The sequence below is a fragment of the Sinohyriopsis cumingii genome, chromosome 3 (assembly GCF_028554795.1).
Source record: "Sinohyriopsis cumingii isolate HCF-2022 chromosome 3, ASM2855479v2, whole genome shotgun sequence".
NCBI lineage: Eukaryota > Metazoa > Mollusca > Bivalvia > Unionida > Unionidae > Sinohyriopsis > Sinohyriopsis cumingii.
Window position 1 is genome coordinate 111,710,444 of NC_142963.1, and position 17,447 is coordinate 111,727,890.

The 17,447-nt window shown below is 33.8% G+C and overlaps 1 protein-coding gene across 1 annotated transcript in view; it reads right to left on the reverse strand.

Moving 5' to 3' along the window:
• LOC149803586 (protogenin B-like) overlaps positions 1 to 17,447 on the reverse strand; it is a 180,835-nt gene that overhangs the window by 81,190 nt on the left and 82,198 nt on the right. The window contains exon 12 of the mRNA XM_089953334.1: positions 12,832 to 12,954. Within this exon, the coding sequence (XP_089809460.1) occupies positions 12,832 to 12,954 (123 nt within the window). The remainder of the gene's footprint in view (positions 1 to 12,831; positions 12,955 to 17,447) is intronic.

The window sequence follows — 17,447 nt, forward strand, 5'->3', positions numbered from 1 at the left end:
TATGCGTATGTGTATGCTTTTATCTCTGCAGATGCCAACACTGATGCCAACACTGATGCTGACACTGACATCAATGTTGATGATTATACAATGGTTCTTCACAAAGTTGTACAGTCAAAATCAGCATTTTCTGGAATAGTTGCATTTGGATGAAATGACTGGAAACTGAGGGGTGAGTGATCATTATGGAACCAGACAAAGCCTGCCTGTTTGCCTTGTCATGCTATACAAAAGGCTAAATGCTAAATGCATCAGACATTTTACTTTCTGCAGACATCTTATTTGATGTTTAGGCTTAAATACTGCTGTTTATTGGAACAAAGTAACATTCTTTATTGGTCAGCAGATCTCCAGGAAAATTAGATAAGAAATATTAGTGATTTTCTTGGGGACTACAATACTTTTGCACTATCTCGTAGATAATTCATGTTTTACTTTTTTCATTTACATATGTATTGTAATTAGTTATGATTGCCTTTGTTGTAAAAAAATGTCTTCACAATTATTTTCCCCTTTATGCTGTTCAAGATATCATTATACCTTATAAATTTTATTCTTCACTATTCTGGATGAAATTAATTTTATTAAAGTATGGAAAATTCACTGCTTGTTGGAATATAGTGCAAAACTTAGTGGTGAATCAGCAACTGATGATGATGATGGTGGTGGTGGTGGTGGTGGTGATGATGATGATGATGATGATGAATAACTACCCAAATTAGAAAGAATAGGATCACAAAACTAAAGTTAACTGCAGCTTCAGAAACTCTATGTTCAGTTGGCAATCGTTAGACATCCTAGCTTCATAGCAATCATTAAACATCCTAGCTTCATGGCAATCAGACATCCTAGCTTCATGGCAATCATTAGACACCCTAGCTTCATGGCAACCATTAGTTGTTCTAGCTTCATGGCAATCATTAGACATCCTAGCTTCATGGCAATCATTAGACACCCTAGCTTCATGGCAACCATTAGTTGTTCTAGCTTCATGGCAACCATTAGTTGTTCTAGCTTCATGGCAATCACTAGACATCCTAGCTTCATGGCAATCATTAGACATCTAGCTTCATGGCAATCATCATATATCCTAGTTTCATGGCAACCATTAGACATCCTTGCTTCATGGCAACCATCAGACATCCTTGCTTCATGGCAACCATCAGACATCTTTGCTTCATGGCAATCATCAGACATACTACCTTCATGGCAACCATCAGACAACCTAGCTTCATGGCAACCATTAGTTGTTCTAGCTCCATGGCAATCATTAGACATCCTAGCTTCATGGCAACCATTAGTTGTTCTAGCTCTATGGCAATCGATAGACATCCTAGCTCCATGGCAATCATTAGACATCCCAGCTTTATGGCAACCATTAGACATCCTTGCTTCATGGCAACCATCAGACATCTTTGCTTCATGGCAATCATCAGAGATCCTACCTTCATGGCAACCATCAGACATCTTAGCTTCATGGCAATCTCATCAGATATCTTTGCTTCATTGCAATCATTAGACATCCTAGCTCCATGGCAATCATTAGACATCATTGCTTCATGGCAACCATTAGACATCCTAGCTTCATGGCAACCAACAGACATCCTAGCTTCATGGCAACCATAAGACATCCTGTCTTCATGGCAACCATCAGACATCTTTGCTTCCTGGCAATCATTAGATATCCTAGCTTCATGGCAACCATCAGACATCCTAGCATCATGGCAGCCATTAGACATCTTTGCTTCATCGTTTCATGTTATGTGTTTAGGCTCGAATAAACAGTAATAAAAAAAGTGTGAAAACAACAAGCTTTGAAAAATTTAACAAACAATTTTTTTCCCTGGAAAAACTCTGTAAAAATGAAAAAATAAGAACTTACAGTTTTAAGAATCAAATCCAAAAATAATCCAAGAATAATAATCCACAAATTACATTTTATAAGTTCTAGTAATGAAATGTTCTAATGAATTCAAGTTTGAGTCCTGATGAAGAATCCAAGATGGAAGGTGATGACGTATACTGTATCCTTTGTGGTGTTGTAAGGTCTACATTTCTGTGTTATTCACAAACAATAATCTGGTGTTTGACTTAATGACATGTCTTTGTCAAAGAATTCTGTAAGAGCACTCAAATATTTCCAGGAAAAAGAATTAATCCTTTTGAATCCAAATAATTTGAATTTAAAAAAAATTAAAATATAACTCCAAAATGACACAGCAAAAGAAACACCTTTACATCCCAGTGTTTAGAAGCCCAAATGAGATCTCTCTCTCTAAGCATCACTATTAAAACTAACGCGCTATTTAGGAAAGCCCAGAATTGCGAAATGGAGACTGTTTACATATAAAAAAATCACATAGTCCCAGTATGACTTTGATAAAAACCAATCATTTTACTTAGAGAATAAAAAAAATAAAAAAGTTGTTTCCTTCTCACACTGATTTTTAAATCAAGGTTGGGAACTAGGTCAGCTTTAGGTGTTTACAACTGAACAGTCAGGGTCAAACTATTTTCTGAGAAAACTGAAACTCTTAGTAAACAAAATTACATTATTCTGACATGTAATGAAATTAAAAATAAAAAGATTTTAAAGCTTTCAAAACAATTAAATTAAATCAAATATAAATTAAATCAAATATATGTAACAATGGAAATCATTAGACATCCTAGCTTCATGGCAATCATTACACATCCCATATTCAAGGGTGAAATATCACTGCTTTATAGCAGTTAGAATAGTCTAAAATGTTAATAGCAAAGGGTTCGAGAAAGTAAAAACTCAACACATTACAAGCACATCTTGTAGACTGTATAACCAAACTCTGAGATGCATTTAACTATTTTTCAACCTTTCCATCACTTATGCCATGCTTACATATTCATACCTGGCAGCCTTTTGTATGGTGTTATGGGGTAGTTAAGACAGAAGATCCAAGTGAGGGTCTGCATTGCATGTGACCCAGATAAGCATTGTGTTTTGCATTTGAGAATATCTAATATAAACCTACAAAAATTACAGGAAATTTGAAAACGCACAAATACAGACACCACATTAAATAAATTTTAAAAACCCCACAAAGCTTCTGTCTTTAAAATCGACTGGACAGTGCAATACAGTACATCTTGTAGTTGCAGACTTTGCAACTCTCCACAGATCACTTGTGTGTTAGAAAGTGATGCAACTGTCATTAGTGTTCATCTTTATACTCACAAGAGACAACGGTACTGTACAGCAGCCATTAAGTCAAGGATTCTTTAAACAGGTTACACAGATGTAGATTTTTGATGTTTAAATAAAATGAAAAATGACCTCCAAAGTTATTGATGACATAAATCTGAACAATGTTTTCACTTACAGTTTAAACCAGTGTAAGATTTTTTTATGTGCAATAACTTCATGTACAATTCAAGTATTCATGAAATATAGACAAACCATGTACTGTAAAAGACATTTTCCAAGTAAAAAGGCAACATCTGTAATCCTCATGTAAGCTTTGCAAAGCCACATGTATCCTTTCAGTGATCAAGCAAAAATGTATGTCAATAGTTAAATTGTTCGTCAATAGCTTAATCATGGGTGGTCAAGAATCAAGCCAAAAACACAAGCTTGTGTTAGTGTACTTGTAGTTGACACAGATTTTAATTTATACACTTAAATTCTAACACCTGAAGACAAACTGTTCCCTTTACAATTCCTTTGGACACAATTAGTTTTCCAACTACAAATACACGGCACATTTATCTGTGGAGGAGGTATCTCTGAACTTCAATAGCTACTTTTCAAATGGATTTCTATTCTTCAAATGCAAATGTAAATGAAATCTGCTTCTTGATCTTGCCTGTCTTTAAACACTGATAATGTCAGTGCTTTGCTAAAGCCTTCTTTATATACATGTTTATGAGACCACCCCCACCCCATGTGTATTTCCTCTTGCACTGGTTTTAAAATAAGGGTAGGTTAATCGCTTGGGTTTTGTTTTGTTTTTTTAATTTAAAAAAATATTACTTTCATTAAAAAAATCCCTCAAAACATAATTTATCATATTATGATTAGTATATATATATATATATATATATATATATATATATATATATATATATATATATATATATATATATAAACACACACACATACAGTGAGACCCTGCTATAGCACACTGTTATAACATGAATTTAGATATAAAACGGTCATGGTGTGGCTCCCCAAATTTCATATGTATGTTTTTCATAAACAAAAAATTCTTAAAAAATGCAAGAAAACAAAAAAAGTTTATTATCATTTTGGGGGATGAGATCGCATATGAATAATACAAGATGAGTGTGGCATGGCTCCTGAAATTTTAAATGTATTTTTCTCGTACAAGAAAAAAGTTTTTTCTTCTTAAAAGTACAAAAAATAACATGTAAAAAGTTTATTCAGGGATCGTGCAGGGCTTTGCCAATGTCGCAAATTGTTATTTTTTTTCTTTATTGATGAAAAAATATTGGTGACTTTGTTGGCTGTTTAAACTTGTAAATACAATCATTGGTTTGGAATGGAGAAATTCAGAGGCCCCATGAAAGGAAGCTGCAAACTTGATAGTGCATGAAATCAGAAGAATAGGTTTGTGAATAGTATTAAAGACATGTAAGAATAGGTTTGTGAATAGCATTAAAGACATGTAAGAATAGAACAGATCATCAATGTGTGTAGGTTGTTAGGCAGCAAGAAAATATACAAAGTAATCAATTAGATTCATTACTGCTTCAGTGTACGGATGAAAAGCTAAATTACTTTATCCATTTTCTTTAAGTACAGTATTTTATTATTTAAATAATTGTAATGGCCTACCATATTATCATGTGTTTGTCCAAAACTGCAGCTGCATTCTACTTTTAGATACATAGTAGTGATTCACATCACATGATGGACACTGTTAAACAACTTTATAGACCTTGCAAACCCTGACAGTATATGCCTTTCATTTCGGGTGTAAATTATTGTACCATATTAAAATGATTAATGCTCATGCATGTCATATGTTGATGATATTAAATAGTACTTAAATTGGATTTCTTTTGTTTGTATAATTGAAAAGGAAATATGGCATCCATGATATCAATCTCATGCTTTATTTTACTTGTTGCATACAAATTTGCGAAAATGCAAGCATCAGTGATCTCTTATAAAAGATGTCAGGTTACATACCGTATATACTCGCGTATAAGCCGAAAAATTTAGGAAAAAAATAAGGCCTGGAAGAAGGGGGATCGGCTTATCTGCGGGCCAAGGTCCAAGTCTGAAATTTTTTAACGCGTTTTTCCCTCGATTTTTAGTATTTATTGTTTCTGTCGATCACCGAAGATGAGATTACATGCCTAATGATGACACATGGCTCATAAGATTTGTGCTGTCGTGAAGTGAAACAAATATTTTATTTCTAACTTAAGTGGTAGGATAATGAATGAAAAACATGTTTTAACGTATTGACGTCTATTTGACAGATGTCCATCCACCAGAAAATGCAGCCATACATGTTCTTTGAGCCACGGTGGTGCGTGTATTTTCCAAAGGAACTGCCATATTAGTAATCTCCAGTCAAGTATTTAACCCTCAGCTAATCAGTAATCATTGAACTCTACGGTATCGTACAAATGCACGCTAACTTATTTCAGTGTAAATATGAAAAGAATCTACGTAAAAAAATAAAAGAATTACGATACTGAAGGTATATACGACAAACATTTTGATCGAGATTAGAAATACATGTACGATAGTCTTAAAGGAACAATATCGAGAGGCTCCATAGGGGTTTGTTGCGCGCACGCTTAGGAAGGGTAAATAACAGGGCAATATACGAGTCAGCGTGAATAATTGTAAAACAATATAATTTGTGGAATTTCTTTGACAGGTGTTTTAGAAGTAATCGGCAGCCATAGTTTATATACTACTGTTGTTTAGTTATTAGTAAAGCAAAGTGGTTTGTTAGCAGTTGAGTGTTGTACAATAGCTACCATATGCTTAATCTGTGGTAAATGCCTCGGGGATAATATGCAGAGATCTCGCTAGGATTTTAAAACTAGGAGTCCACGACTCCCATTTTGGTAAAAATAGGAATCCCACCATCAAAAGTTGCAGTCCCTTCTTTCCTACAGAATCAACATAAACGTACGTGCATCTAGTTTTAGAAGGAGAGGTTTTCGTAATGTAATCACTCACCATAATATAGCTTCATTACAAATGGTCCATTGACATGATCGCAATTTTTTTGGTTTATTTATTTGTCTACGTCCTTGTAGTAATTTTAGGCAATTATTAAATAGTATCTTATCTGCTGTTTTTTTTCCCCCGTATTATCGCAAATACGTCTCAGGTCGGAAAACAGATTAGACCTTAAAGCGCATCTCGCGAATTCCACAACAAAGCATTATCCCATACCTTTTCTGACCTACATAATTTTCAATCTGAAGTTAAATCTTTAATAAAATAATACCTTGGCTTTGCTTTCAATGATCTGTATATTCTTCTGAAAATAGTTGCCCGATGGTTTAGAAAACAGACAATCTAATAAACTGGTACATCCCAGACTTAGCGAAGTCCGCCACTATTTCCCGTTAGGCCGAATGGTTCACTTAGAAATTCAAACTAATTTTATGACGAGGCAGTTAATAATCACCGATTCTGATCTTAAAACACAAGTTTGTATGTTTTATCATTAAAGGGTATCATGCAGGAAATTGATAGTTGCTACCTTACTCGGAAAAGGGTTAATGGTCAATCAGCTATCAAAACATATGCTTGTGAATGGGTAAGAATTTGTTTGTCAACGTAATTGATATCAAAACTTGGCCTAGCTACTGATGTATTAATGAATACATTTTGCTACAACACTAGAACTAACCAGACTAAGGCGAGCTACATTAAAAAAAAAAGTATGGTCAATCTGTGTACCTCTTAAATAGCTCTTGTTCGTCCATCAGTGATACTGAATTTCATCAATCCAAGTCATGACTTATTCCAAACACTAAGCTAGGCATCACACACTTTCTTACAATTGGCTACTGTCCTATCCGAACTATCAATGCTAGCAACTTTAGCACTCTTCTGAATCTCGTTACAATCTTCGTAAGTTTGCCGTTTAACCCCAAAATACTTATCCAAATTACGAATGGCATTTTGTCTAAGTCTCAACATGTCTTGATTCTCGTGCACTACTTATTCCGATACATTCGGAAATGAACACAGTAACGAAAGCTCAAGTTGTTTATTTGATGTACTTTTATAAATGACCACATGTACATCTTTGGGTCTTTCTAACTCTGAAATCAATGACTGTAAATATCAGTACATTTTCGCATCCAGCCGCGAGTCAAACAAAGCCTTTGATCTTGCCGCACAGCTATTGCATCATGTTCTTTTTGATGTACTCTTCTAATGGCAACATGTATGTACAGTCACTGAATTCTGTCATTGTAAATATCAGCATAGCTAATTAATCATCACATTTTCCCACAAAGCAGGTGGCTGAAGCAGGACTGGCAAGTCTTTGAAATTTGCCGCACACCTATAACATGCGTACAGAGGACTCCCGCCTCAGGGATTGTCTGCATCCCAGATCAAAAAATTGGCGTCCAAATACGCGTAATTAAGAGTTTCCGAGATCTCTGATAGGTTTGTTTTGTTGTACAAAGCCAATGACTTTACTAATCAGATATATTGTTTAATGAGATATGGTTGTGGCCATGGTTTCTGCTCAAAGTTATAAACTGTCACAATGCTTGAATAATGTCCACGCTGAAACCAATCATATTTTGATCAATTGAATCACACTATCGGATGACCATGATGACAATGACGACGTATATGATGAAAGCACGCCCGTAACAGAAGCCGAGTTTCGTGAACTGTTTGGCGAGTCTGATACAGAGCCTGATTTTGAAGGATTCTAAAAGTGATAGAACTTTTATAATTCATGATTTTAGAATGAGGATTAATTAAATTTCCATTAAGACTTAACACTTTAGAATTGTTTTTATTTCAACATATAAATTAGCTTTCTTACTTTCATTTTATTTAATAATGTGATTTGCTGAAATAAATGTATTCAGAACTCACTTTGTGCATCTTGTAATGTACTGGTTGTCTAGAAATTATGGGTCGGCTTATACGCGGGTCATGCACTTTATAACAGTTTTACTACTTCAGTTTGGGGGGTCGGCTTATACGCGAACGAGCTTATACGCGAGTATATACGGTAAGTAAAATGATTATTATTTTTACATTTAAAGGCCAACATGCCCAACCACTTTTTCAGCAATAAACAATGGCATATGTATTTTTCCCCAAGTAATCAATTTCCATCGCGAGTAAATGTTATGGAATGTACTGCACATTTTTTGAAAAGTTTGCATTTTTTTTTTTAATTTAAGGTTGAAACAAGTAAAGATGTGAATCTACAATCACCAAAACCACCAAAAAACGGCTAAGAAAAAATAGCAACAAAATAGATGACCAAGATGGCAACACCAAAACCGACTGAGACAGTAACACTAAAAAAGACCAAGGTAAAATAAAGATGCAGCAATTTCAAACTATCTAAAAACTTTATAAACAACATGCATTGTGTCATATCTTTAAGGGTTGATTTATACACAACAAACACAGATCCAGTTGAGTTTTTATTTATAATTATAATGTTTGCCTGATGGGGTGGGGATTGTCTGCTGCTACTGTTGAAACTGTTTTGGTTCATTCTATCAGTGAGTGATTCAGTGGCTACTGAATGGCACAACATGGCTGTATAGAGGTCACAGGGTCAGTGAAACTCCCTGACAGAATATTACGGATAACCCTTGAGTAAACTTTCTTCAGTGGAAACCAAAGGAGCCCAGTGAAGACTGGGCTGTCCGATGAAGGTTGAGATGATAGCAGCAACTGTGTGGACTTCACTCAATGGGTTTAGTCTGAATACACCATATACCGGTGACATTAGATTCTTGGGCGAATAAATGGAATGGAATGAAGTGAATGCCCAAAGAGAACACATGTGCAGCAGATGTTGTCCCCCAGTAATGTAATAAGTTGGGGAAGCCTTCAGTGTTCAATGAAAAAAAAAATGCTCATCTATATAACAGCAGCATATCAACCATAATGGAAAAGAAAGGTATACATTCATGTCAGAATAAATCGATATTGGCAAGAAACAGCATGTAATTACTATAAGAAGACTGGTATTACTACAGTAACACTAGACTCTGACTTATCAAGACAAAGCCTCATGAACTGTAATAAGTTGATGATTAATGAAAATGTCAAGTCTTGTGTGAATGTCTGAGAGTGGTTCCATGTGTGTCTTGGAATATGGCAAAGATGAACTGTGGAAACTTGAGAATGGGAACTAATAAAATATCACATCCAACTCGGACGAGATGCGAGATGATCACATCCATGAAATGAGTAGAAGAATACCATGAGAATGCACAAACACTTCCATGAAATAAACAAAGTGAATGCACATATGGCAATGAAAACGATGGATATGCACAATTACCACACGATGAAGTTCATGAACACTGGTATCACATGCATGCAAAACTCCACCTGTATGTCTTTTTTAAAATCACAGTACAGTGAAATAATAAGATAGTAATTCTGAATAATTGTAATAATATCTTTAAAGGGGTGCATCAAAATCTTATAACTGATTGAACACATCATTTTGAACTTGTAAGGCATTGAGCCAGGAACAGAATATAATCTTGACTGTATTTGTTATCAAGTAATTTAGAATGATGGTCCCAAATTTAAAGAAGTTTATTATAGAAATATAGTGTTTTAAGGGTTAACACATTAACCCCTGGCGACGAGTATACTCGTCGTACTTTACACCCTCGATCTCCTGCGAGCCTCGCTAAAGTTGCTGAGTTTGCATAGCTTGTCTCCCGAGCGCCGAGTTTAAGAGGCAGTATTTAGCAAGGCCTTTCTCCCACATGACGAGTTAACTCGGTGCAAACCATTGGTTGATTTAAAGCCATTTCCTACTAATGCAGGCAGTTTAACCAATCAAATTTTAGCTTACATAGATAGAGCGCACATTGCTGAACAGCGGGGAAATTTTTTTCACTTCGATATCAGTTGATTTAGTGAAAATATTTCGGTTTTAAATTGATGCAAATTGATGAGAATCAGCCTCTAGGAGCAGACTTTTACTTGACGGATTCTGATGGAGAATTTTTTGGATTTTAATCAGACGAGATTGATAGTGACATCGAAAAAGCTAATGAAAATAACAGCAGTAGTGATGAAAATGAGAATGTTGAAGAAGAAGAAGAAAATGAAAGTAGAGCTGATCGATGATCATAAATGATAAAACACACATTGACAAGAGGCTATACCAAGGACCAGCAACGGATTTAGACCCTGATGCAAATGCATTTGATTTCGTGGAGCTTCTTTTTCTTTTGAATAATCGTTAAATAAATGTTTGGGAAATATACGTTGTTAACATGAGTGTTCATAGTTCAAGGTTTGTTAAGTGTTTTATTAGTTTTAAAACTTTCAGTGAGAGTTCTTAGGAAGAAAGGTAAGTAAAGAGCAAGTAAAATATGCCCATTTGTGTACAGTATTCACAGGATGTTTAGTTTACAAGAGACGACAAGTGGAATTTTTGTTTACATAAAATATAATTGTTTCATGTGTTGATGGTGTTAATAATTCTTTGTGAATTCATAATGGATTTTATGGATTATTCACGGCAAGAGAAGCAAATTGGCAAGTACATCATTTGTTTTTACCATCATGCATTAGTTTTATTTCTGCATGTAGCATGAAATTTATACCATTATGTAGGTGAGTTTATTGAGAACTGCCGTGCCAAATTTCAGCTGAATTAAATGAATACAAATAAAATAATAAAAATTTTATTGCAAGTAGCCCCCTCTGTAAAAATCTGCAATCCAATTGCTGTCAGCTAGTCTCAGGGATACAGGCACTGGAAAGGCTAATACTGCTCTAGGTGATCTCTGCAAGTATGCTTCAGGGGACTGCCTAGCTGTTTGGCTCAGGGGTTAATGTGTTAATACCTTGTTTTCAGAACTAAAGGATTCCAAACATGATTTGTAAATTTAAGGCTGCCGATAACAGTTATTTTATATGTGTACTATTTGTTTTATTAATTCATCACATTTTATATTTTCAACCAATTTTTGTTAAAAGGACTGATCCAAAAGAAATGGCAGAATATCAAAGAGTTGATGATAAACAAGAAAATCAATGAAGTGCTAAATCCATCAAGAAACCAGGATATAAACAGATGGATTTCAAAATCAAATGGACAATTTGACACTAAAGGAACATTATGGGCATTCTTGATATTTGGACCTTTTTAAAATTGTATTTGTTGAACAAATTAAAAATAAAATGTATTCTTATATTCTGTAATATCTGCTTCAATTCTTGGTCTGATATTTTATGCCAAGGAGGTGTCCAAGGAATCCTTGGATGATGTGTTGCAGGATTCCTCGGACAATATTCTCCAAATGCTTGGAAACCATGGACATGTCCGAGTATTCCTAGGAAACCTCAAAGTATTGGTTACAAAAAAAAAACTTGGAAGTCCGAGGTCAACCTAGGACATTTGAAAATAACAATCTTAGACATTGGTATAAAAAAAATTTGTCCTTGGACTATTACCTCTGAAAGTTAGCAACCAATACTCCGAGGTTTTTCCAAGGAACATTTGTCCAAAGTTTCCTTGGAAACCTCGCAACATGTACAGCCGTGTAGTTACTTTTGGGATTTTGCCTTTTACATGCAGAGCAAAATCTGACTTCAAAGAACATTATCACTGATTACAAACTAGCCAATAGTCTTAAATAAGATGGCTTAAACATTTTCATTCAAGGACTTGTGTGTCTTGGACACCCATCTTGGATTTACTTAACTAGAAATGATCCGGGTTATTTTCATTGTACCCATTATTTATGTAAAGTAGACTAATGGGCTCTCCGACAAAAGGACTAGCAGTAAAAAATCACACTAGCATATGTCAGTCAGTTAATCTGGGCAATGATGGTTGTTTATCTCAGACTGCCTTCACCTTTAAATTACCACCACAACAAGTAACTGTGGTTACTGTTTTCTGTATGCAATAAGAATGAAGTAATTAAAATCTTGACTAGTTACTGTCTAATTAGGCTAATAAGGTTACTTGATGACAAAAAAGGCCCCTCCCTCTCTTTCTTTTTTATAAGGTTTACTGGAAACATGACCATGTTGGGTGGGTATTGGATTAAAAAATAGTGTTCTTCATGTGACATGCTGGTAGGTATACATATTGTGGAAACAGGACCTTATTGCTGATTTTGGGTGACATGCTGTGATATGACAGTTATGTACGTTGTTAATATGGGGTCTTGCAACTGTTTTTGTGTGACATGTTGTGATATGGCAGATGTAAACATTGTGGATATGGGACGTTACAGCTGTTTTTTGTGTGATGTTCTGTAATATGACAGTTATGCATGTTGTGGATATTGGGCCTTTTTGCTGTTTTTTGTTTGACATGATGTGATATGACAATTATGCATACTGTAAATATGGGACCTTATTTCTGTTTTTTGTTTGACATGACGTGATATGACAGTTATGCATACTGTGGATATGGGGCCTTACTGGTGTTATCTGTGTGACACACTGTAGTATGGCAGGTATACAGATTGTGGATATGGGACTTCATGAGGGAGGTAAAAACAAAGAAGTTATAATGTATGCACTTTAAAGGATATATAATCATAAAGTCCAAATGAGAAGTTCCATTTCTGCTGGTGAGTGAGTGTTATCCAAAATACCTGTGGTATTGAAAGCACTTGTTTTCAGGCTAGCAAAGGGCATTTCCTCCTGTGGAAGACTTGGATAACCAACAGAAGTTCCTGCCAATACACGAACCTTATATTCTGTGTCTGGCATCAGACCTGCAAAAACAGTTACAAAGATTAGTAACATTTAAAGATTTGTACATAACTAGCTAATTAGTCTATTAACCTGAAATACAATTTTCCAGTTAAATACAATCACTAAATGTTTAGTTACTTACCATAATATACATATTATTTCTTACTGCTTCTTTTGTATGCAATTAAGATAATCTGGCATAATTACCAAGTTACTAAGCCTTTATGTTCTGTACCTGGCTTGAACCAATTGCTTGTAATCAACTTTTATGCTGGTTTAGTCTTTCAAAATGAGAGTCACATGATTGGCATGCAATAACTGAGTCAACCATTTAGCTATATTTCAGTCATTTCCACTAATGGCTACGTAGGTGTGATGGGTATTACTTTTCAAGTCAGTAAAATCATTAGTACTTATTCAATTAAATAGACATACCACCATTAAAAAAAACCCAAATTTAAACAATGCCTGCCTGGCCAATGATTTTGCAGATTCATATTAATATAGTAGGATTTGTCCCATAAAGAAATAAACACATCCTAAGAAACAAAAGTTTATATAAACTTCAATAGTGAATCAAATATTTACTGTCCTTTCGATGCAAACTGTAGCATCAGATGGCAAGTCTTCCATCCTACCAGCATATAGTTTACATCTACTAGCAATCGTTGAGGTGCAATGTGGCATGGCATCATCTAAATTCCTAAGGCACTATTTTCCAAAATGTATTTGTTGAAGAACTTTATGAATAAAAATTGCAAAATGTGTTCTTATATTTGTATAATATACTCTGAGCAAGGAATAATTTTTGGTAAATAAAATAAAAGTTACACTTAAATGGATGATGTCATTGGAATTTCTTTTACCTTTCTTGAAAACATATATATATCCTGTTTGGGATTATTTTTTCATTTATATTTAAAATATTTCTTTGAGAATAAGCAAGTAGCACTTACGGTGTCTACAGCTGGTAAATCTGTTTTGAACAAGATTTTAGCTTTCTGACACTGAAGGAATCAACCCATAATAGAAAGGAATGTGTTATAATAATTAGTGTGTCAAAAGTTTAAAAAATTTAAAACATGTCACAGTCTTGACCCTGGTAGAATTTGTCTTTGGTAGTTCACGTAGGAATCAGGCAGTTGTGTATTGTTTCTTACATACATTAATAAACTTTTTGTTTGTTCCATTTTTTTTAACTGTGAAAGTTCCATATAAACATGAACAGGGCCAAGAATATGTTGTGGAACAACCTATCCAGATGACACTGATTCGCCTTTAAACCGTCAGTATGGCAGGACTTTCCCTGTGGACTCTGACTTAGATGTGACAGTGAAAAGATATGGTAGTAAAGAAAAGAAAAATATCTATTAGTTAAATTCAGAGACTGTATTGAATTTTAGCATTAAAACCTGATTTAAATTAGGGAAATAAAGAATATTATATAAATATATGTACTGTCTTTTATATTTTCTTGATTTGTTTAAAACTTGTATGATTACAACATGCATTTTTGAAAACATTAAACATTTTATGATGCTAATGAATGCTGATCTAATACTGTCAAAAATTCATGGGCAAATTACTGTAATGTATCTGCCAAATTGATTGGTTCATCTGTTTAACAGTTTATCCAATTATTTGTTTCTTTGTTTGTTTATTAATTATTGATTTGTTCCTTCCATTTTTCTTTCATTCATGGAAGCCAGTAGGAATTAGAAAGGAAAGGTAGAAAGAGCTAATTAATTAATTATATTGAATTTTTATCACTGAATTTATAATGGAATATATCTATACACTAATAATAATGAACAAAATGGTGGTAATGATGATGATGATGTTGTTGATGATGATGATGATGAGATTTTGTTTAAAATTTGGAAATTTTTTAAACAAATTGTTATGCTATTTTATGCTTTAATATGTGTACAATTCTGTTATTATTTGTTTATTCTTTTTTAATGTTTATAAAATATTGTTAAAATTTCTTTGGAATTGTGCTAAACTGTACAAATGCTTTCAATATATTTGAAATTGTTTTATTCATTTTTATTTAAATCTTAGGGATTATGTTTATTTTAAATATTTTGTTTTATTTATTAAATTGTTCAAAAATATTTTATTATGTATTTTGTCTCAAATCTTTTTAGTATTACTTTCTTTTACAGTCCTTGTACAATGATTTAATATTTGTGTAAAAATTGTGTACAACTGTATATGTTTTAACAATATTTAATTACTTTTGTTTTAATTTTTGGGTTGGGTTTTGTTTTAGTCTTTGATTTAGAAGATTTGTAATTTATTATCAGCTAATTAATACAGTATAAAGTTGTTTTAAGTCTCCACTAAATTCAATGCCATTTTTGAAATGTAAGCATTACTTTTAGTCAATGACATAGTTTTAAAAGAATATTATGGGTTTTTTTTGTCTCCACTATATTCAGTGTAAGTTCAAGACTTTCAGTCTTTATCTGAGTTTTGACCATTTTAATAAAATATTCTGGGAATTTTTAGTCTCTGCTAATACTGTTTCAATGATGGAATGTAATTGTTACTAGTAGTTTCAGCAATTTTAAAAAATATTCTATTGTATCTTTTGGACACTGATAAATTATCTGTGAGTTTGGCCATTTTAATTAAATAATAAATTTTCATTTTTGTCTGAACTAATTTCCATGTCAGATTTGGAATGTTAATTTCAGCTCAGCCATGCTAAGAATATATTTTTATATTTTTTTAACCTCTGCTAAATTCTGTTTAAATTTCTGAAGTTTAGTATGGCCATTTTAAAAAACTGTCTGGATTTTCTTTTAGTCTCTGCTAATTTATATGTCAATTTTGGAATTTTAGCCTTTTTCTAAAGTCTGCACTATTCGAGTAAAATATTAGGAATTTTTTTAATGTACTAAATTCCATGTCCCTTCCCTAAACCACACTTTATGAAATTGCTGTAACTGATAGCAGTATACAACTTTAGCTAGAGTAGATGAGGGAGGACAAGAAAAACTGATGAATGAGTTGAGAGATGTCGCTTCTGTTCTTGATAAAAATTAAATAAAACAGCATTAATTAAATCATACATTCGAAGACATATTTGAACACACACTGAAAATTAGATAAACAGACACTGTTATATGTATATTCAAATTTCAGTTTGATTCAGCTATAATTGTTATTAAAAAACCAAACTTTTTGATGCATCAGAAGATTTTTAGGAATTTACAAGAAAGATATTGCAGGTAAAACTTTAAACCTTTAAAAGGACATATAGTTATATCAAGTGCTGAGGATTCAATAATTGATCTTCTGAAGGCCACATAAACCAATGGGCATCTGTCAAAATTGGCCTTGAGAGAGGAAGTCATTAAAGGTACTCTGTGTGTGTGTGTGATTTGTATTTTTAATGTAGCTTTAAATATTTTCAGTTGTATCACTCTGATGTCTGCAGTGTGGCAATTCATAATGAATGTCTATCGTTGGGGAATCATGCCGTACACATGTAGCATCATGCCCAACCCAGTCACATTATCCTGACATCAGGCAGACCAATCCTAACATTAACCATTTTATGCTGATCACCAAGCAAGGCATCTCCTTTTACCATTTTTATGAGTATTGCTATGACTTGGCCAGGGTTCAAACCCATGACCTCCTTCATCCAAGGTTGAACTTCTAAACACTTGGACCACCAGAACGGCCATTACTAATCATGCTATTATCAATGGCAGCATAGATATAATGGGGCTTGAAAGATGTCTGATACTACAAAACGTGCTGTGAAGAGCTTGAGAGAGAAGAGAACAAAGAGCACTGAAAAATTCAATCTACAAACTGCACAGACCCAGGTCTGCTGCCGCATAATGCACCAGCACATTTGGGTCTATGCAGTTTGTTAGGAGTAATCAGTACAGCAAACAACAGAGATCCTAGTCTGCAGACACAGTATGCTATGGCAGATCAGGATCTTTGTTGTTTGCAATTTGACTCAACTTATGAGCAGGCATATATGGTAAATGTAATTAATATGCATAGTCTCTTGCTCATAATCAAGGTCAGCCAAGATCTGTAAACCCATTTACCAAGTCTGATAATACTGATAATATATGCCAGTGAGTATAACAAATTGTAAGCTTACTTATCAATGTGGACCAAACTCTGACCTGAATTTGGATTTAAAAGTGGTAAAAAGCTAAGCCAATCAGATACAAGATTATAGCATTAATGTGTGCAGATTTTACTATTAATTAAACACACCCAACAGCCTAATAACAGATGACTAGTTAACAAGTTTGATAAAGTCTGAAGAGAAATATAGTTGCTAGAGTGTGGACAAGGTCAGTCTGATGTAAGGTCAAGTTATTAATATGCATACATTTTACTCATAATCATACTCAACTATGATCTTGATGACATAGGCCTATTTACCAAGTTTGATCAAAATCCTATGCCCAAAATATAGGCTCATGTATGGTAAAAAAGCAGCCAATCATAAGCAAGATTACGTAATAAATAT